General features: G+C 54.9%; 2 protein-coding genes across 12 annotated transcripts in view; one reads left to right on the top strand and one right to left on the bottom strand.

Moving 5' to 3' along the window:
* The first annotated feature begins 4137 nt into the window (after positions 1 to 4137).
* On the top strand, positions 4138 to 6313 carry LOC117649060 (ATP synthase lipid-binding protein, mitochondrial-like). 2 transcript variants are annotated; one of them, XM_034391453.1, is made up of 5 exons: positions 4138 to 4404; positions 5377 to 5430; positions 5512 to 5661; positions 5733 to 5838; positions 5917 to 6313. In XM_034391453.1, exons 2-5 carry the CDS (start codon positions 5383 to 5385, stop codon positions 6081 to 6083), a joined length of 471 nt encoding a protein of 156 aa, XP_034247344.1. In that variant the 5' UTR covers positions 4138 to 4404; positions 5377 to 5382; the 3' UTR covers positions 6084 to 6313. The 2 variants fall into 2 exon arrangements, with proteins under 2 accessions (XP_034247344.1, XP_034247345.1); XM_034391454.1 differs by lacking the exon at positions 4138 to 4404 and adding an exon at positions 4662 to 4772.
* Positions 6314 to 6464: 151 nt separating this feature from the next.
* Positions 6465 to 19297, bottom strand: part of LOC117649058 (AN1-type zinc finger protein 6) — a 34864-nt gene continuing 22031 nt past the window's right edge. For 8 of the 10 annotated variants that reach the window (XM_034391443.1, XM_034391442.1, XM_034391449.1 and 5 more), the window contains 4 exons: positions 11567 to 11792; positions 11310 to 11450; positions 10809 to 10971; positions 6465 to 10685 (listed from right to left, as the gene is read on the bottom strand). In XM_034391443.1, the coding sequence (XP_034247334.1) occupies positions 10537 to 10685; positions 10809 to 10971; positions 11310 to 11450; positions 11567 to 11686 (573 nt within the window). In that variant the 5' untranslated portion in view covers positions 11687 to 11792 and the 3' untranslated portion in view covers positions 6465 to 10536. The remainder of the gene's footprint in view (positions 10686 to 10808; positions 10972 to 11309; positions 11451 to 11566; positions 11793 to 19297) is intronic. The other 2 variants (XM_034391448.1, XM_034391452.1) reach the window with 1 other exon arrangement.

Raw genomic sequence — 19297 nt, 5'->3', positions numbered from 1 at the left:
AGGGAGTGTAACACCCCAGGGAGAGTGTAACACTCCAGGCAGAGTGACAGGGTGGAAAACTCCAGGGGGAGAGAAATACTCCAAAGTGAAACACTCCAGGAAGAGTGTGCAGCACAGTGTGCTGACTACATACTTTTAGAACAAGAATCACCTTTCTAAGTGCTTCTAACAAAGCACACTTTGGATCTTGTAGTATATACATGCAAAGTGATCAGGAAGGGAAGCACGTTTTGCCAGGAAAATCCTGGGTTTCAGGGTCGGTACCAAATCATTCAAACAAATTATGCCACCTCCAGAATCACAATCCAACAATGACACATGCCTCATGAGTCTAAACGCACGAACAACGTCAACCTGCTACGTAAGTACACACTTCTAGTGCGACCTGTTTGTACATTGAGCACATTATGGGAACAAGAAGAGAGGAAGGGGGGGGGGCCTTGATCTAAGCATTGTTGTTGATGAGTGCCATCTGTGAAACCCCTTATCACGGGCACTCGAGTGTGTGTGTGTGTGCGCGCGCGCGCGTGTGTAAACACGTGTGCACAGTCATTTTCGTCGATCTCTGTCTCCCTCGCACTCACAGTCATCCTGTACAGGTGCGAGGGAGGCAAACGACTCTCGGAACCAGTCCGCAGAGCAGACGCAGTGATCCACTTTGCTGGGAGTGTCTCGCCCACGCGCACGCTGTGCCGTACTTTGTGCGCGAGGTAAGCTCCGCGACTTGCTCGGAGTACGTACAGCGTACAGCGACTCGGCCGGATTCTTTTGGCACTGATAAGAAGACTGCGTGCGGCGTGCCTGCACCATTGCACACTGTGGGGCCTCGGGGGGCTTGGTACTCGTCGACGGGCTGCTCGCGGTCTCGCGGTCGCGGACCCCGCCGCCCTGCGGACTGACTCCGAGAGTCTATCGCTCTGTCTCTCTCGCACTCATGGGGCGTCCCGTCCAGGTGCGAGAGAGCCAGAGCGACGAAAACGACTCTCGGAATCGGTGTGCTGGACTCCGCCATTCCGACGGCAGTGCGCGGCAGCGCTGACTAATCACGCGATAAGGGCGCACCCTCTCGCCCCGCGGCCTGAAGGGTGTCGTGGTGTACGGTGTCACGCGGCGCGGCTGGCGGGGCTGGCGACCAGAGGCGGAGGGACAGCAACAGAGACAGCAGGGCAGGCCGGCCAGAGTGTGGCTTGTGCTCGCTCGGCCCCGGCGCTCGGCCCGGCCCCGCCGCGGTGCCGCAGCCACAGCACACCACAAGCACAAGGCGGCCAAAGGCAGGCCGAAGGCGGCACAGGGCACAACGGAACGGCCGGCCGCACCGCTCACCTCGCTCGCTTGACTCGCTCGTCGACGCGGCTAGCGCAGCTTGCGCAGCTTGCGCAGCCGGCTCGCTGGACGAAGGGCTGCGTGCACTGCACTGTGCACTGCACTCGCAGGCTGGCTGCTACGGCCTGCACTCCATGGCCGCGGCGGCCTCCATCGCTCGAGTAATCCAAGGGAGGTGGCGCGCTGGGCGCTGGGCCAGCACACTAGCAAACTAGCAGACGACTCTCACTCGCGGTCCGCGGCGACGCCTGGACGCCACACGACACGGGACGCGCTGCCTCGACTCGTACAGTGCACACGCCGACGCACTGACGCCGACTGACGGACGCGAGCGAGACGAGAAAACCAGAGGGCCCCACCACGGCCACCCCCTCTGCCCCCCGCGGGGCCCCTTCCCCTGCCGCCGGCCCCCCCGGCTCTGCCCCGGCCGAGTCGAGCCGCGCTGCCAGCCAGCCGAGCTCGGCCCCGCCGGAGAGCCAAGCCGAGGCGGGCCGCGCCGGACCGCGCCGAGCCGGAGCCCGCTCGGCCAACGTCGTAAAGGGTCCAGGTGGCCCTGGTGGCCCTGGCTCTGTGGCTCTCGGTGGCCTGACGAGGTGAGTCAACCTGAGGAAAGTCCAGCCGAGGCGGGCCGACAGCGGCCGAGCCGAGCCGAGCCCTGTACCTGTATAGCCGATGCCGACTGGCCCCGGCCGCGCTGCTGCCGCGCCCTCCCCGCCCCAGGCCAGCCCCCCCCCCCCCCCCCCCCGACGTACCGCACTTCTCCGAAACCTGTCACCGCCACTCGGACCTCCCCTCCCCCCCCCCCCCCCCGGATCTCCGCTGCAACATAGGTGCGCCTCCCTCAAAGGTGAAATGGAATTAAATAATTCGCGGCGAAAAGAAAGAAAACGGATGAATCGTCGGAAAACGACCGCCGCCGTGAGGAGGACACACTGTGTGCCTGTCCTTGCTCAGGTGCTCAGGTAAACGACCCGTGTTCTGCTTTTCGGCAGAATCGGGGATGTCAGGGGTGGCCTGGTGGCCTATGGTGGCCTCAGAAGCAGAAACGTTCCGAGCGTCTCCAGTGCCAGCGCACCTGTAGAAGGCCGACAGTGTGAAATTGTGGCAAAAGCGGATCGGACCGGGATCGGACAAACAAATAAAAACACCACCAGCAGGATAGCGATACAGGTGTAAATACGAAAAGTACGCCACAGTCGAGGCCAATGGATCTAACAAACTGACACCGCGAGTCAGCGGCAGTACCGTGGGTGATGTTCGGGTGTTGTTCCGCCACTTGGAGCCAGGAGGCGTTGTATCTCTCTGGCTGGCGTCCCCCTCCCGCTCTTTGCCTCCCCTCTCTCCCTCTCCCTTCCCCCTCTACCCTTTCCCTCGCCCTTTCCCCGTTCCCTCCCTTTGGGCCGTGTGCATGCATGGTGCTTGTAAACAATGGTCTCTGTGGTGCACCTGCAGCAGCACCAAAACGACTCGGATTCAAAAGGCCGTCACCGGGCGGTCCTGGGGGAGGGGGAGGGGAGGGGCGCTCCCCCTTGGCTCAGACCGGACCACGGGAAGTGTCCAGACGCGAAGAGCGAGGAACATTTTCGGGAACATTATGCGCGCCCAAAATGGTGGGTGGGGATGGTCGGGGGGACGACAAACTTGGGTGAAAAGGGAGGGGAGACAGCCGGAGTCGAGTCGTCGTCTCGACGCTCTGTCTCTGTCGCACACCTCAGGCTCTTCGTAACGGTGCAAGAGAGACAGAGAGACAAACTGTTCTTCTGGGTTCTGGATCGCCGCACGCGGTGGCCCGCCGGACGTCTACACTACCTGCCTGCAGAAGAAGAGCACTGCAGAGTGTGACCATGGGACGGCGAAAGCAGCAATCGCGCGCCTCATTGGGCCTTCCCTTGGCCCTTGCAGTGGCGGATGCAGAGAGGCGGCCTTTTATGGAGCGGGGGGTCGCTATCTAGGTGCTATTGTTGGGCCAGCATCAATTTTGCAGTGCAGCAGCACGCAACGAGTCCGTCCTCTCCGCATGGAGTAGCAGTACGTACGCCACAACTGTTTCAGTTGTGTACTACTGGTAGTAGTGCCTGCAGAATGTTGGGGATTTCCGCCGCGGGTAGGCCAGAGTCCAGCTCCTTTGTCTAGAAGTCCAACACGCCAAGAAGCCAGCCATGAATGGCACGCCCTTCATCATATACGCTTGGCCCTTTCCGCAAAGCCCCCCCCCCCCCCCACACACACACACAAACACACATTAGCTCAGATGGAGTTGCCTGTCACACCGCGCAGCTTTGCTGTTGCAAAAATTGTGGCTCTCGGGTGCCGGGTTGAGCAATTTTGGTAATACAATCGTGTGTGTACAGCCCTGGCTCGGTGCGGGCGCGCTGGGCGCGCGCGGCGGCGGTGTGGTAAAAGTGGTCCGAAGCTGAAGCCGGGCACCTGGCGAACGATTCAGCAAAGCTGTTCGTCTCTCTGTCTCTCTCGCGCCCGTATGGAGTGCCCCGTGAGTGCGACAGAGACAGAGCGGCGAAACGACTCCTCTGAATCGCTCGGCTGGCGAGGCTGGCGAAACGACTCCTCTGAATCGCTCGGCTGGCGAGGCTGGCGGTCCTGGCACTGTTCCTGCCGCGGCCACGCGCACGCTCAAGTTGCTGAAGTGTGCGATGGGTTGCTGGCTCTCGACCCAGCAGACTGATTCCGAGAGTCTTTTTCGCCGCTCTGTCTCTCTCGCACTCGGGCGGGGCGCGAGGGTGCAAGAGACAGAGAGCGACAAAGGCTACTCGGCTACTCTCTGAATCAGTCGGCAGAACCCTCACTCTCGCAGGACGCGGAAGAGAGGCGCAGGCGCAGGCGGGAGCAGAAAGACAATCAATCCCTATCCGTGACCCGCTTTGACCCTTAAATAGACGCCTGATAGGTAGGCCAAAAGCCCCTGTAAGTGGTGGGCTAAAAGTGCGACTTTGCCCCCTCCCTATCCTCAGCCCGGATCCGCCACTGATTTTGGGGCGTGGGCAACAATGGGGCCGAAAGAATACGACGGGAGGGAAGCCCCAGCCACTCCAAGCCTGCCTACAGCCCTGCAGTACATACAGGGTAAGAGTGTAACGTCAAAATACAATCCAAACTGCATGAACTAATGGTTCCATCAAGTTGGAGCCAAATTTTGGGAATGCCCCAACGCCGATCGACGGCCAAGTTCCGAGAAGGGTATGGAGCAGACTGCAGGGTCGGTGTTCAACCATCCCCTAGGAACTTTTCAATTTGTCATGGTGGCGGCCCAAGGAAGCGGGCCAAAAAGAAATGCAGCTTCCGCCGAGGGAATGACAAAGGAGAAGGTGGGGTAAAAGCAAACAAACGAACGCGGCAAGGGCGGAAGATTGGGACGATTTGTTTGGATTCTACGAGTTTGCCGAGAGAATTGATTGAATTTCATTCCTCCGTGGAATAAAACCAGGAAAGTGGTAAGTATTGGGATCATTACCTATGTCTTTGAGTTTTAAAAAACTCATTTTCTAGGGAGTAGATTTTTTCTAATAAAGATTTCAAATTTATCTTCATTGCTTTGGAAACGGATTAGCTTGGGTTTCCAAACAAAGATTTTTGGTCATGCTCTGCTTATGTGGCTTCTTAAGAATATTTAGTATATCTTTGCCATCTTTGCTAATATTTTTTTTTTGAAAGGTCTACACATTTGAACTTTAGGGAAATAAATGTGATGATATGGGTATGAGCCCCTTGGCAGAGGCATAGAGAGAAATTAATGAAGGTGGGGAAGGGAAGGGCCATCATGATTTGCCCCTTCATTTGGGCTGATTGAATTGCAAGTTGCTCAGCGCATTGGTTAAAGAGTCGAAGAGAAAAAGCCATGTTTTCCGAACAAATAGAACATAAAAGAATAGAAAATAGCTTCAGTATGGTTCTTTGCAACAAAATAAAATTTTCCTTTTCGTCATAGAACTTGCAGTTTTTATTCTTTATACTCTATAATTTGAAACGTAGTTGATGAAATGGCCAGGCTGGCCACAATTAAATTGAACCTGCTCTCATGACCTCTGTTTTTTCCAGGTCAATATGCTTTTGTCTACTGCTATTCGTCCTCTTAAGAGTAAACATGTCGCAGTAAGTACTTTCCAGTTAATTCTTTGCACAATAATTCAGTATTCGTATTCCACAAAAATATTTGCATTGTCCAACTTTCAGAGCATGGGATATGCTGTTGGGTTCCAAGCGGCCTGGAGAAATTTCAACAGTTTCCTTGTTCGCTCATCGAGCTCAGCGATGAGCCAGTTGGACCAATGGAAACAAAGTCCGACCCCACTCTCTTGTCTCTCTTCTTCCAAAGCTTCAATGGTATGCCAGCGTAAGTATTAAGTAGATTGTAAAACATAATTTTTATTCATTCATTATTTTTCAAAATTTAGGTGGGTGGAATTAGAGGAATTCACACTTCTCCTTGGAGAGCTGACATTGACAATGCTGGTAGATTGATGGGGGCAGGCATGGCCACAATTGGTTTGGCTGGGCCAGGCAAGGACAATTGTCATCTTGGGTTCCTTTTTGTTCCATTGGAGGCCGTTTTTGATTTTCTTTACTTTCTTTTGGCAGGTGCTGGCATTGGTATTGTTTTTGGAAGCCTAATGTTTTCTTACTCGCGCAACCCTACTCTAAAAAATAGTCTCTTTACATATGCCATTTTGGGGTTTGCACTTACAGAGGCCATGGGGTTGTTCTGTATTTTAATGGCATTTGTTATTTTGTTTGGAACAGATTAAACTTGTTGTGGTAGTCACTGACTACTAGTCAGCTCAACTCAAACATGTATTTAGTTGCAGAAAATCTAATCTTTAGTACTTTTTAATCGATAAAACTAAACCAGGGAGCTCATCTGTTTCCAAAATCATGTTACTTTATGGCAAACTTACTAACTAAAACCAAGACTGAACATGTATAATTCATAAGGCAGCAAAAAACGGGTCAAGAATGTGAAATGTGGTTGTGAATTTGCCTGAAAATGTTGAAATATAGTTTATTCTAATTTACTTGTTGTCCTTTCTACTGCAGTTCCTACAATCTCTTATAGTGTAGGTGTAACGGCTTTTGAGTAGTGGAAGTGAGGTTTCATATCAAAGGAGTTATAGACTGATTTTAAATGGTTCATACTATTCACAACATCTGTATTCAAGAAATTCAAGAAACAAACAGTTACAGCAACATAGCTCCCAGCAGAAGTGTCTTATTACATACTGATTACCTAAACTGCAATAGGTCCAACAACCAGTAGGCAGGCACAGAAGTGAGAATGCAAACAAACTTGTGTTCTTAGCTGCAAGCCTGGAGAATGAAACATAATTTCATTTTTCCAGAATCTAACAAGACCAAAAACATGACCCTGTGTACAAGCCACTCAACCACTCACACAACATAAACACAAGTGGGGAAAGGCTATTACTGTAAAGACAAAGCCAGGGATTGTTCCTTTCTAAAAATCTCAATTCATAGCCAAATTAAGACACAAAACGAAAAAGGTCTGAAAAGAATAATAAAATCATAGGTTCATAAGGATATTTTTATTAGTTACCTTACATACAATGTTTTAGAGCAATAATCATAGACGTTTAAAATCAAGGACTACTGTTGTGAGGAGAGAAATACATGAAATGTGAATGAGTAAAATATAAATGAATTAATAAATGATGATGATCAATTCTAAACAACTAGCTTCTTTTTTTCACAAAATTTACAAAAGAAACTTGACCAGGAGTCAAAATTCTAGTCTTGCCACAAACTTAACAAAAAGAAAAAAATGAGGAAAAAGAAACAACAGATCCGTAGATAGATGACTTTACCAAACTTTGCAAGAAAGAACTTAACTCCTGGCTATGGATTTAACAAAACCAGCAGTACTTTACAAATAGTAAGCAATTCAATCTGGAAAATTAAACATTAAAACAAAGCCTCATAATGAATTCCTGCCATCCTTGTGGTGAGTCCTCTGGTACATAAAATCATGAGGCCACTTTTAAACTGTGAAAATGGTGCCAAGTTGCATAACCAGACAATAAAACGGCAGTGGTTCTCCCTTAATTTCTACATGTTTGTTCAGTCAGATAACTCGCACCACAGTTCTGATATACTCAGACAAATTGACAATCATTTTCCCATCTGGACACACAATTGTGAAAAATACACCAAAGAGTGGACCAGTTTCATTCAATTCACATAAATGAAACTTGTAGGACTTAAAAATTAGCTCTGAATGGCTCCATCTGCATAAATTTTCTTATATCAATTACGTCAGTCATCTCATCCTATGGAATGCACCACCACACATTAAAATGATGCATCCAAGTTCAGTATTAATTTTAATGCCTTTGTGCTGGCAAAATTTAGTCTCGTGTAATAACAAAAGTGTAATGAGAACTGATGCATTTTGTTTTTGGAACATTTAATTATTCAGCTGTGAATGACTATCACGAATGGTACACAGACTAAAACACCAACAAAGATAGGCAGAACATAATGGACCACTGCTATTCTGGCACAGTGAGAAAGCCAGAGAACCAAGGCATTCGCAATTGTTAACAAACAAAAAAGAAGACAACAAAAAACAAGGCATCATTTTTTCCCTTTTAATCCAGAAAAATAGCTATATTTCTCCAGAATTTTTTTTTCTTTTAGAATAATGGAGTTTCTGACAGATGGGTCAAGATGATGGAGACCACCTAAATTCCCAGGATACAATTTATTGTCAGATATATATTTATCAATAAGGAAACAATGACTTTGCTGTTATGCTGGTTCTCTGATAATGCTTACCCACTAAAGAAAAATTCTATATATATTAATGAATCACAATATTTGAACCACAGTCACTTCATGGACGGCCGAGCCACACCTGAAGCTCTCAGTTCTAATGAACCTTCCAAAGTTATGGGTTGTACAGCAATGAAGAAAACAAACTCGTTTCAGCAGACATATCCCTCCACTGAAGAAACAGCTTCAACTGAAAGAGCATGAACGAGTAGATAAAACAAACATATTTAAACAGAATTGAGCAAAACAAGCAGCGAGTCTCCACTCCACCATGAAACCCTGCTCTACTAGACTGCATGTAGGCAACCCATTACTTTGGCAAGTGACTGAGTAATTACAACAGACTTAGCGGCCATGCTCAGGTGACTCGGCTGCGCATATCACATCACACCTAGATTTACAGAAGAGGGGCAGGGTAGGCAGAAACCAAACCAAACACACTAATGGCTAGACTATGCTTTTCAGTAGACTGGTTGCTAGTTGGTTGAACACCCACACAAGCACTTATCAGAACAGATTATCTAGCTGTACTAAATGGTATAAGTACATTAAGCACGATATTGTCCTATACTTTCCAAGGATGCATTTATCTCTAAACACGGGCTTGATAGAAATAGGGGTATAGATAAATAAGTGCTAAACAGTTTTAACCGTCAAAGAAATGAAATAACACAATGAGTCTAGATTGAGTTGTTTGGCAGTAATATTCCTCCTACACTCCTATTTTTAAGATAAGATTTAGCTATCATCCTTGGAGAGGAATCACAAATTTTCTAGTCCAGTAAAGTGCTTAATGCTTAATAGAGATCCTAGTCGACTACTCCATAGCACAGGCAAACTGTACAACATTCTTAGGCAATAGCTGTTACTGTTAATAAGCTTTCTGACTTGGATAAATTGTGTAACAGCTAAAAATTATCAAGACTACAGCATCAATAATCACAAGGGAATTTAGAGAAGACACACGACTGTTAGAGAAAACTAGATCACTGTCTTCATGTCAAACAAGGGAATATATGTTCTGTTACCGTAAGTGCTTGCATCTCAATTTCTAGCGTGAAAGATTTTTCCAATCGTCTAGCCCACTCATTGCAGTGGGAAAGGTAGCCTTCTACAAAACTCTCAAAGAAGCCAAAACTTAAATCCTTTGAAGAAAAAAAAAGTCTTGAGCTTCAAAACTCTCAGGCAAAACAAAGTACAAGAAACACTTGACAGGAGCACTTGCATGATCAAACAAAAACCATGACATTGTGCACACACCACACTATCCACTGGTTGCAGCAGTGCAGTCTCACATCCATTAAAATAAAGTCTATCATACTCACTCACTCAAGCGCGCAGACACACACACACACACATTCTCTCATACATGGTACAGAACAAACACACACACCTCTCATAGAACATTTACATGTACACAAGTTGTCATGTGCTCTCACATAGGCACACATATTGGACAAAATTTACAATATACTTTTTTTAATATATACTTTCTCTTAATCAAGCATTTTCCATGAGGCAAAGGTAAATAAAAACTAATAGACAAAGTAAAATTAATACACCTTTTAAAATATTTTCAAACTATCAATCCTCATTTGTCATTATCCGGTCTTAGCTTGAGTAAGGTTGTGATAGTTAACTGTGTATTAAACTCCATCCACTCACAACTGGACCATGAAACACGCTCTCTTGCCCATACCTCACACCTCTTTTATAACATGAGAAAAAAAAAATGAAAGAAAAGAACAAAACCACATCTTGCAAAACTCCTTAATGGCTGATACGTTAGTTGGAATACAAGAGAGTGGATGAAATCTGACACAAAACCAAAACAAGCATCAAATCAAATGAGTAAGGAGTGGTCACAACAGTTAAGCACTGAAGTACAATAGACTCAGGTTAGTCACCTTTCCTCTCATGGCGCACAAGTACACCAATTACGCACTTGGCAGACTAGCCAAGCAACTCATTATGTACACCTGTTCTTCAAGTTCAAGCACCTATGCTACTCAAAACGAGTTTTTCACCTTTTTTTCTATAAAAAGCAACACACAACTTTAATTTCACTGTATCAAAAAACACCATTCATAATTTTTACCATTTTTATTCGAACATTCATTTTTATCACAAACACCTATTCAAGGCCGAGCCTGGACAATAGTTTTTTGGGTTGTTTGGTCCAGGATTTCGGTTTGAGGGGGTGGGGTTGGGCATTGCTGGTTTGGGAGGTAGAAATCCAAATTTGCTTCCTGTTGAAGTACTAAAGATGAAATATCACCATGGCACTAATTTGAGGTCAGCATGTGCATAGTGGAGAGTCGTGCTGCGGTGCAGAGTGGTGTGTCATGCCATGACATCGCTGTAGTCTCAAGCTGCCCGAAATTTAATGTCTCAGGATGCCGCAACATTGTCTTATATCTTCTTAATTTTCTCGCCAACAACAACAGGATTGTTGCGACGGATTTCCTGTGCCCCGAGCTCCCGGTAGTCAAAGGTACATTCATGCTTGTCACTGTATCGGTGCATTGCGCAGTACAACCCGCCACACCGACATTCAAAACCTGACAACAAAATGAGAACCAAAGAATTAGGAAGACTCAGTACATAGAAAACAAATGGAAAAGGTTTCAAACATGAAAATCGTATCACACATAATTTACTATCTACTTAAATTGTACACATACCTGTGAGCCCAACCTTCTTACGGCACGTCGCACAGCGGTTCTTCTTCCGTTTCCCATCTTTATCTTGTGAATCTTTTCCATCAAAACTGGCATCATCACCATCTGTATTTGTTGCACACTCTGCGTTGCCATTGCTACCTGAACCTTCACCATTTTCAGAGCTCTGTGAACAAGAGAAACAAAATGGTGGTCAATAAAGCTCTAGTGTAAACAAAAGGCCCAGCCCCTCAGCAGTCAACAAGTCTCACTGAGTTTGGAAGTGCAGCCCCACTGCCACTAGAGGTCATTATCACTAAAAATTTGTAACAATTTTGATTCAAACCCCACCCCCTCAATCATCATCCTTGAAAACCAGGAGAGGTGCCTGAGCACTTCTCCCTTGACAACACAGCACCCCAACAATGAAACAGAACTGGCAATAATGCACTTTGAAGTCAGATTCTAAAATGCCTTAAATACCACAATAACTAATATCTACATGCTTTGGGAGGACATATTTACCTCTTTACTGCAGAGGTCTGAAATTACAGGGATAGTAGGTAATGCTGTATCAACGGCTGAGGCTACTGTTGATGCAGACACAAATGGTGCGTTGTTGCTGCTTGATGCTGTTGAGGCAGCTGGTGACGAGACAGGAGGTTGCTGTAAACAGAGAAAATTCGGATTCAGACTTAAAGTGACAAGAGACTGGACAAAACTGCAAATGGATATTTGATTTTTTTTTCAGATTAAAATCACAACACTATTCCAAAACTAACCTGTTTTTTCTTTAGTGCCTCTTTATAACAGAGCGAGCACAGTCCGTCAGTTGCTGGGGAACCATAAAAGCCACACCCAGATCGACACTGCGTTTGCATCTGATTCGATTCCCTCTCCATCGCTGCTGATGTAGAAAACTTGTGCGGACGGAGTGGAATTGAACTGTAGGGGTGCCCTTGGTGTGTATAAGATCAGTCTTGTTTGCGCGTAGGAAAATCAGCTACACTGCAACAAAAGAAAACAAAAGGTTAGTTATTGCCGCCTTAAGACCATGCCCCCGAACGCTTGCGCTACAACTATTAAGAGAACTGACGACTCCATAGAAAGGAAGAATCTAGAGCAGTTCAAACTTTCAAGAAATCAGATCAGAGGAACGCAAAGGCCCCAGAATTCAGAATAGAACTGCTAGATGCATCAAAGCAACAAAACGGCATCACCTCAGCATGGGTGTAACTTTACATATTAACATCTATTCAACGTTTCGAGCCGCTAGCCATGAGTCTTTATGATAGTTTATTCTGGTCCACCCGCCTGCAGGACTTGAGCGCTGAGGTCCCGGCGACTCAGATTGCCCAGTGTCCCCCCAGCGGCGTCGTGACGTCACCGGCCGCGTGACGTCACACTGTCTGGAGCGAAGGTGACGTCACGCCACGTCAGACCGACGGCGGAGGCAGAGGGGCCGCCCCGCCCCGCCCCGCCGCGCCACTGCAAGGCCCTACAATGCCCCGCCCCGCCCACGACGCGTCACGCCACGGCCATGCGTCACGGCACCGGGGAAGGGAAAGCCACGGCTACGGCTGAACCGGGCCGCGCGGCCGGCCGAGCGATTCAAAGGGTCGCCTGATCGCTCGCTCTCTCTCTCTCTCTCGCACCCCCGCAGACTACACAGGACGCCGCGTGACAGAAAGAGACGAACCGATCCCGCGGATTCGCTCGAATGGCGACATAGACTGATTCCCAGCGGGACGGGACAGGACTCTGTCGACCCAGCGCCACTTCCGGCAGGACGGCCTCGCCGTGTCTCCCTCGCACCCACACTGCGAAACGCCCTCGCTTCTCCGTTTCTCTCTCCCTCTATCTCGTACCGCTCGAGGTGTCGTGCCTGAGGGACCATCGCGCGTTATCACCATCGCAGTCTGCTGTCACACAGACGGCACGGGCAGAGCGTGCGAGAGAGACGGACGGCCAGGTGTAGTCGGGCCCGCAGTGCAGTGCAACGCGCAGCGCCGGCAGCCTGCACGCGCGGAAGGCGCCGAAGGCGGCACTTCGCAAACAGCCTTGCCAGCCACGTGTGCGAAGTGCCTCGCAGTGCTGCGCAGTGCCGTGCCACGCCAGCCACGCCGTGCCGCGAACACTCTTGCAAGTCGCGTCGAGTGGCGCTCCCTGGCGTGTGCACTGCAAACTGCAGCACACTGCAAAGAACCGACCGGCCCAGCCGTGCATGTGCTTGGCTCTCCCCTCGGCCCTCGCCACCACGGCGGGCGTACTTACACGCCGCAGCAGACGGAGCCGTTCTCGTCGCTGTCTCTCTCGCACTCATGGGGCGTCCGGGAAGGGGCCGGAGAGAGAGAGAGAGAGAGAGAGAGAGAGAGAGAGAGAGAGAGAGAGAGAGGGAGCGTTCAGACCGACCGTACCGACCGCAGCGCGGTGCCATGCCAAGTCCCGCGCGACGGGACGGGACGGACTTGATCCGCCGCGCCCAAAGGTCGAACCCCGAACCCCCACACTGCCACGGCCCCGACCAGCCACGCCGGCGCCGGCCATCAGACTCGGACAACTCGAGGAAGCTTCGCAGGTGCAGTGCGAAAGGGCGATCAGAAAGCGAGCAAACTCGTTCGCTGGACGCCACCCACGCGGCGATCCCCGATCCTCCGTCTCTCTCGCACCCATCCGGCCTGCCGCCTGGCTGCCGCCTGCCAGGGCGACAGTGTGGGGGGCAGTGGCGCACAGGTGCAGTCTTCCAGCGAATGCCCCACCGGACCAGCAGACTCATTCCGAGAGTCGTCTTCGTCGCTCTGTCTCTCTCGCACTCACGGGGCGCCCCGTGTAGGTGCGAGAGAGACAGAGCGACGAGACGACTCTCCGGAATGGCTCGGCAGGCAGCTGTCGCGCCGCACAGCGCACAGCGCACAGCTGCAGCGCCGCGACGCGCCTCTGCGGCGAAACAAAGACGACCTTGTTGGGATTCAAGTGCAAGGGAGACGCGACGCAAAGCGCGCAACGCCGAAGCCTTCGGCTGGCCGCCGTCCAGCACGTGCAGGCACAGTGCAGGCGCGCGCACACCGCAAGCCACCACACTGCAAGCCGCACGCCGGCCAGACGGACCCACAGATAGAGGTTCAAGGTACAAGGTTCAAGCCTCGGCAAGACCGCCCCCCACCTCCACACAACCACACGCACACACGTCGGGGACGCCACCGCCAAGCCGTAGCCGCACTGCCACTGCACAGCGAATACGGACGGACTTTTTGGCGCACGCACCGAGGAAGCACCGAATGATGCGCAGTTCCGCGAATTGCGCACTTGTGTCCCCGACAGACGGCAGGCAGGCCAAGGCAGGCAGTGCACTGGCAGTGCAGGCAGGAGAACGACAGCGCGGCCCAGCTCGCAGCCAAGTGCAAAGCCGCCGCCATCGCACTTGGAAAAGTTGGCGGGGACGCGAGGCGCAACTCGAACGACTGGCACACTTGCTGTCCCCTGCAGTGGAGTGCAGACTGATTCCGCTCGCACTGCTTGCTCTCTCGCACCTAGACGGGGCGCCCCACGAGTGCGAGAGAGACAGAGCGACGCGATCAGTGCTCGGAATCAGCCTGCTGCCCGAGCTCTCACGCGTTCAGAAGAAGCGCCCGTGACTCCAGCCGGGCGTCGAACCCGCGTCGGTCGGCATACGTAACCAGCAGACTGATTCCGAAAGTCGTTTTCGTCGCTCTGTCTCTCTCGCACTCATTGGGCGTCCCGTGCAGGTGCAAAGGCGAGACAGAGCGACCAAAGCGACTCTCGGAATCAGTCTGCTGGCTCCAGCTGGCCCAGCAAGCAACCAACACGGCACCGCGCGGCGCGGCACGGCGGTCTAGGGTCGACGGCACAGTGAAGTAGAAAGGGGAGGGGGTGTCGCGCACCGATCAGCTGCTCGCTGGGGGTGGCCAGGCCAGCCAGCCAGCACAGGCAGGAAGTTCTCCGTGCAGTCTAGACGGGGGAGGGGCGCGGGGAGAGGGAGGAGGGGGAGGCGGCACCCCGCCGTGCACAGGCCGTGCAGGGGGGGTGAGGAGAGCATGGCGGCGGTGCGGGCCATCAGATGATTCGGTACGGGGGGAGGCGCGGGGAACGGGGACGACGAGTGCACCACCAGCATGCACCACCAGCATGCACACGCACATTTTTTCGCAGGCGGAGTCCGTCCAGCCCACTTCGCTTCGGATTGAAGAACCTCGGCGAGCCGCAGCTCCGAGCGAAAGAGGAGGAGGAGGGTGGTTGCGAAAGTGGAGGGGACTCCGGCGGCGGGGGGCACTTCCTCTCTTTCTCTGCCACAAAGAGAAGCTGCAGACCAATTCGGAGAGTCGTCGTCGTCGCTCTCTCTCTCGCACTCATGGGGCGTCCCGTGTGCGAGCGAGAGAGACAGAGCGACGATAATAACGACTCTGTGAATCCGTCCGCTGCAGCGGAGACCATCCGAGGCCGCCAAGCAGGCCGTCCAAATGCCGGCTTGGGTCCTAATGGTCCTGGGGGCATGGCGGCTTGGCCCAGCAGGCCCGGCCCAGCCCACCGCCGCGTCCTTGTCTAGCGTGGCCTAAAAAGCGCGCCTCGTGGAGCGGCGGCTGGCGGGGCCTGGCGTGGCCGGGGGGGGGGCGTTGCGCAACACAGCTGTTCGCCGGCGCGCGGCAACGCGGCGCGGCGCCAAGGTCTAGGATAGGACCCGCGGCAGGCAAACGCAAAGGCACGCCGGAGCAAGGCCCTTCGACGCGGATGGGACGGACCCGGCCGACGCGACGCCGCAGACTCATTCCGAGGGTCGTTTTCGTCGCTCCGTCTCTCTCGCACCTACGCGGGCCGCCCCATGAGTGCGAGATAGACAGAGCGACGAAAACGACGCGTGTCACAGCGCCGACCGTCCAGTCCGCCGCCAAGCCTCGACGCGTCCGTCGTCATCTTCGACGACGCGCACAAGCAGCCGAGCGATTCAGTTTGTCGCGCTGTCTCTCTCGCACCCTCACGGGAAGCCCCATGAGTGCGAGAGAGACAGAGCGACCCTTCCGAATCGCTCGGCGGGGCGTGGCCGGCTGGAATGCCCGCCATACGCACGCCGCCTTGCCACGCCTAGAGGCCGCGGCGTCGCGACATGTCCGCCGGCTAACGGAACGGGCCGCAGGACGGGCGGGCGGACGGACGGCCCCCGCGTGGCGCCAGCGTGCGCCAGCGTGCGCCAGCCCGGCGGAGCGCGGAGCCATCGCCGCGGACGCGGAGGGGCACGCCAGAGCACGCGGAGACGGGCAAGGCGGGGACCGCGGCGGGGCGGGGCGGTGTTGCGTCGTGGCGTGTCACGTTGCGTGGGGAAGGTGCGGAAGGAGGTTGGGGAGGAGGAGGGGAGGGGAGAGCCGCCGCGCTGCCCGCCTGTGCGAGGAGGTGGGGGAGGATGGCCTAGGAGGAGGCGGCCGAGCTGGCAACGCCGCTGGACGGACGCCTGGCTGGAGCTGGCTGAGCTGGCTCGGCTCGGCTGCTCGGCTCGGCCCGCCGAGCGCAGCGAGCGGCAAGCGCAGCGGGAGCGAGGAACTGAAGCAGCAGCAGAAGCGGGGCCGTCAAAGCCACGCGGCCGCGGCTCGGGACCAAGGACCAAGAACGACGCCCGAAGGCCCAAACGTGTTCCACGCCCCTTCCGCCTCCACGCTGCAGTGTTCACAGTCGTCGTCCTGCGTCTCTCGCATTCATAGGTCGTGCCGCAGGGGTGCGACAGAGAGTCGTTTTCGTCGCTCTGTCTCTCTCGCACCTATTCGGAACGGCCCATGAGTGCAAGAGAGAGAGAGAGAGTGACGAAAACGACTCTCGGAATCAGTCCGCTGCACTGCAGCCAGGCCGGCGTTCCCAGGCGCCGCTGCGCGAAAGAGCGCAATGGAGCGCGGCGCTGCACGCGGCGCTGAGCTGGCCGGCAGGTGCAGCAAGGTGCAATGCTCCCCGGCCGCGAGTGCAGTGCGGTGCAGTGCGGAGCAGTGCAGTCCGCCCGGCGCTGGCTGCACGCTGCGCGCTCTCCCGAGCCTTCCTCCAGAGCACGCCGCCGAGATCTCGCGCGTGGCCAAGTCCCTCGCCCCGGCCGACCATCCCCGTTTCATGCGACAACTAATGGAAAATCGAAAAGGGGGCGGAGGAGGGAGAGAGGAGCGCCAAAACACGCGGCACGCCGCGGGCAAGAAGTCTACGTAGAGGGGCTGGCTTCAAACCCGGGTTCCGGGTTCGAGCGAGGCCAGCGCGTCAAGGGCTGGGCCGCCGCCACGCCGCCCCACTGTAGGCTGCACCCGCTGCTGGAGGAGCCGAGTGGAAGGGGGAGAAGGGGGCGCTAAACCCCTCTAGCCCTGCCCTCCGGTTGCCCTCGGGTGGGTTGCCCTGCCTCCCCAGCGCAGCACCGCGCAGCACCGCGCAGCGCGGCCAGACAGCCACGTGCAGCGCTGCAGCGGCGGCCAGGCCAACGACCCCGCCAGCCAAGCCAGCCTGCAGGAGGAGGGCAAAGGCGAGACCCTTGCCCGCGCCGCGCACACACACGCCACACACAAACAGTGCGCCGCGCCGCCGCGCCGAGGCGTCAGCTGTTCGCAGTGCCGTGGCGCGGAGCGCGGAGCCATGGAGCGTCGCGGCCCTTTAAACGCGACCCGACAACGCCACGCCACCGGCCAATAGCGTCGCCGCCGCAGCACCTTTAAAATCCCCCACAGGAGCATGCTCGACGCCACCGAGCCCCTGTCTCTCTCGCACTCATGGGGCGGTCCGTAGGGGTGCGAGAGAGACAGAGCGACGAAGCAGTGTTCGGAATCAGACGGCAGTCCGCAGCAGAGACCGCAACCAGTAGGGAGGTCGTCCACGCCCGGCGCGTCGCTGGCAGGTGGCAGGCCAGTGCAAGCCGATTGCGAACAGACAGTCTCTCTCGCACTCACGGGGCGCCCCGCAGGCCGCTGGGGTGCGAGAGAGACAAGAGCACCGTCCGGAATCGACTGCGGCGGCGTCGTCGTCAGGAAGAGCAGCACGGCGGTGACCTTGCGGCCGCGAGGCGCGAGCGAGTGCCGGCTCGGCTTCGACGGCAGCCTTGGGGGCCGCGGGGGCGGGGCGGGGCCACCGCGGCGCTGCAGTATGCACGTGCACGTCGTCTTCCAGGCGTTGGGGCAGGGCGGCGCGTCCACAACACACACACACAAGCACGGGCAGCACACTGCACGGGCCGGCATCGACCCTCCCGCGATGCTAATCGAAAGGGCATTCAGGCAGCCCTCCCGCCTCATCGGCGGGGGCATGCCAGGGCATGCAGGCACTGCCAGGGCATAGGCACAGCACGGCCCGCGCGACCCGGCTGGCGACCCAGTGGGCCCAGTGGGCCCGGTCGATGCAAATCGTGATCGTATGCAGGGACATCGCGGGGACAGGCACACGTGCAAACGGCCGGAACGGAACGGCCCGGACGGCACAGCCGAGGGTTCGTTTCGTTGTCGCGCGCTCTGTCTCTCTCGCACTCGCGGAGACTCCCGTAAAGGCGCGACAGAGACAGAGCGACGAAAACGACTGTCGGCATCAGTCTGCTGCCGGCGGCCCGGTTCAAACAGTGTAGTAAACGGCGCGGCCATCAAGCCCGGCCGCCGGTCGCCACGCACGGCCATGCCACGGTCCCAGACACGCAACTCATGCAGGACAGGAGAGAGCGCCGAAGCCGCGGAGCTCAAAGCAACGAGCCCAATGCCGACCGCCACATTTGCCAGTGGTGGCCCCCCACTTCCTCTTCCCCGTCCCTCCGTCCCTCTCGCACTCGCGGGGCGTCCCGTACGGGTGCGACAGAGACGGAGCGACGACCCTCGGAATCGGTCTGCTGCCGCTTGCTGCCCGAGGCGGCATGGCAGCCTCCTTCTTTGGCCGCGGGCGGTAGGCGCGGCCGGCGGCCATGCAGCCTCGCGGGCCCCGCGGCGTGGCGCGGCGGGGTCAGTGCACCACCACGCTGGCAGGCTGGCAGGCCGCGGGGAAGACAGTCAGTCAGTCTGCACTGCATCCGCCGCGCCCCGCCCCGCCCCGCCCCGCCCCGCCGCGGCCTCGCCAGTCATTACCGCCGCATTAGCGCGGCAGCGCGGCCGCATCGACGGCGAGGACGGCCATCGCCCGGAGGCGCCGCACGGCAGGCACCCGCGGCGACCTCCGTCTCTCTCGCACTGACAGCGCGTCCCGCCAGGGTGCGCGTCGAGAGACAGAGACAGAGCGACAAGCCGCATTCGGAATCAGCCTGCAGCACCAAGGCGGCGGCACTTGAACAACCGTCAAGCTCGCAACAAGTCGAGTCATGCATCCACCGGCCGCCAGGCCGCCGCACCAGACTCCTCTAGTGCAGCATCCTTCACGAGCTGGTTCAGCCCCCCTCCCCCGCCGCCACGCCCCTCCCCCGCCTCGACACTGACCCTATTCGGCCTCGCCGGCCGTGCACTTCAATCCACCCGCCCAAATCCAGCCGAGAGGCGTTTCCGTCGCTCCGTCTCCCTCGCCCACTGAGTGCG

The sequence above is a fragment of the Thrips palmi genome, unplaced genomic scaffold (assembly GCF_012932325.1).
Source record: "Thrips palmi isolate BJ-2018 unplaced genomic scaffold, TpBJ-2018v1 HiC_scaffold_4, whole genome shotgun sequence".
NCBI lineage: Eukaryota > Metazoa > Arthropoda > Insecta > Thysanoptera > Thripidae > Thrips > Thrips palmi.
This window is presented reverse-complemented; position numbering and strand designations above follow the sequence as displayed.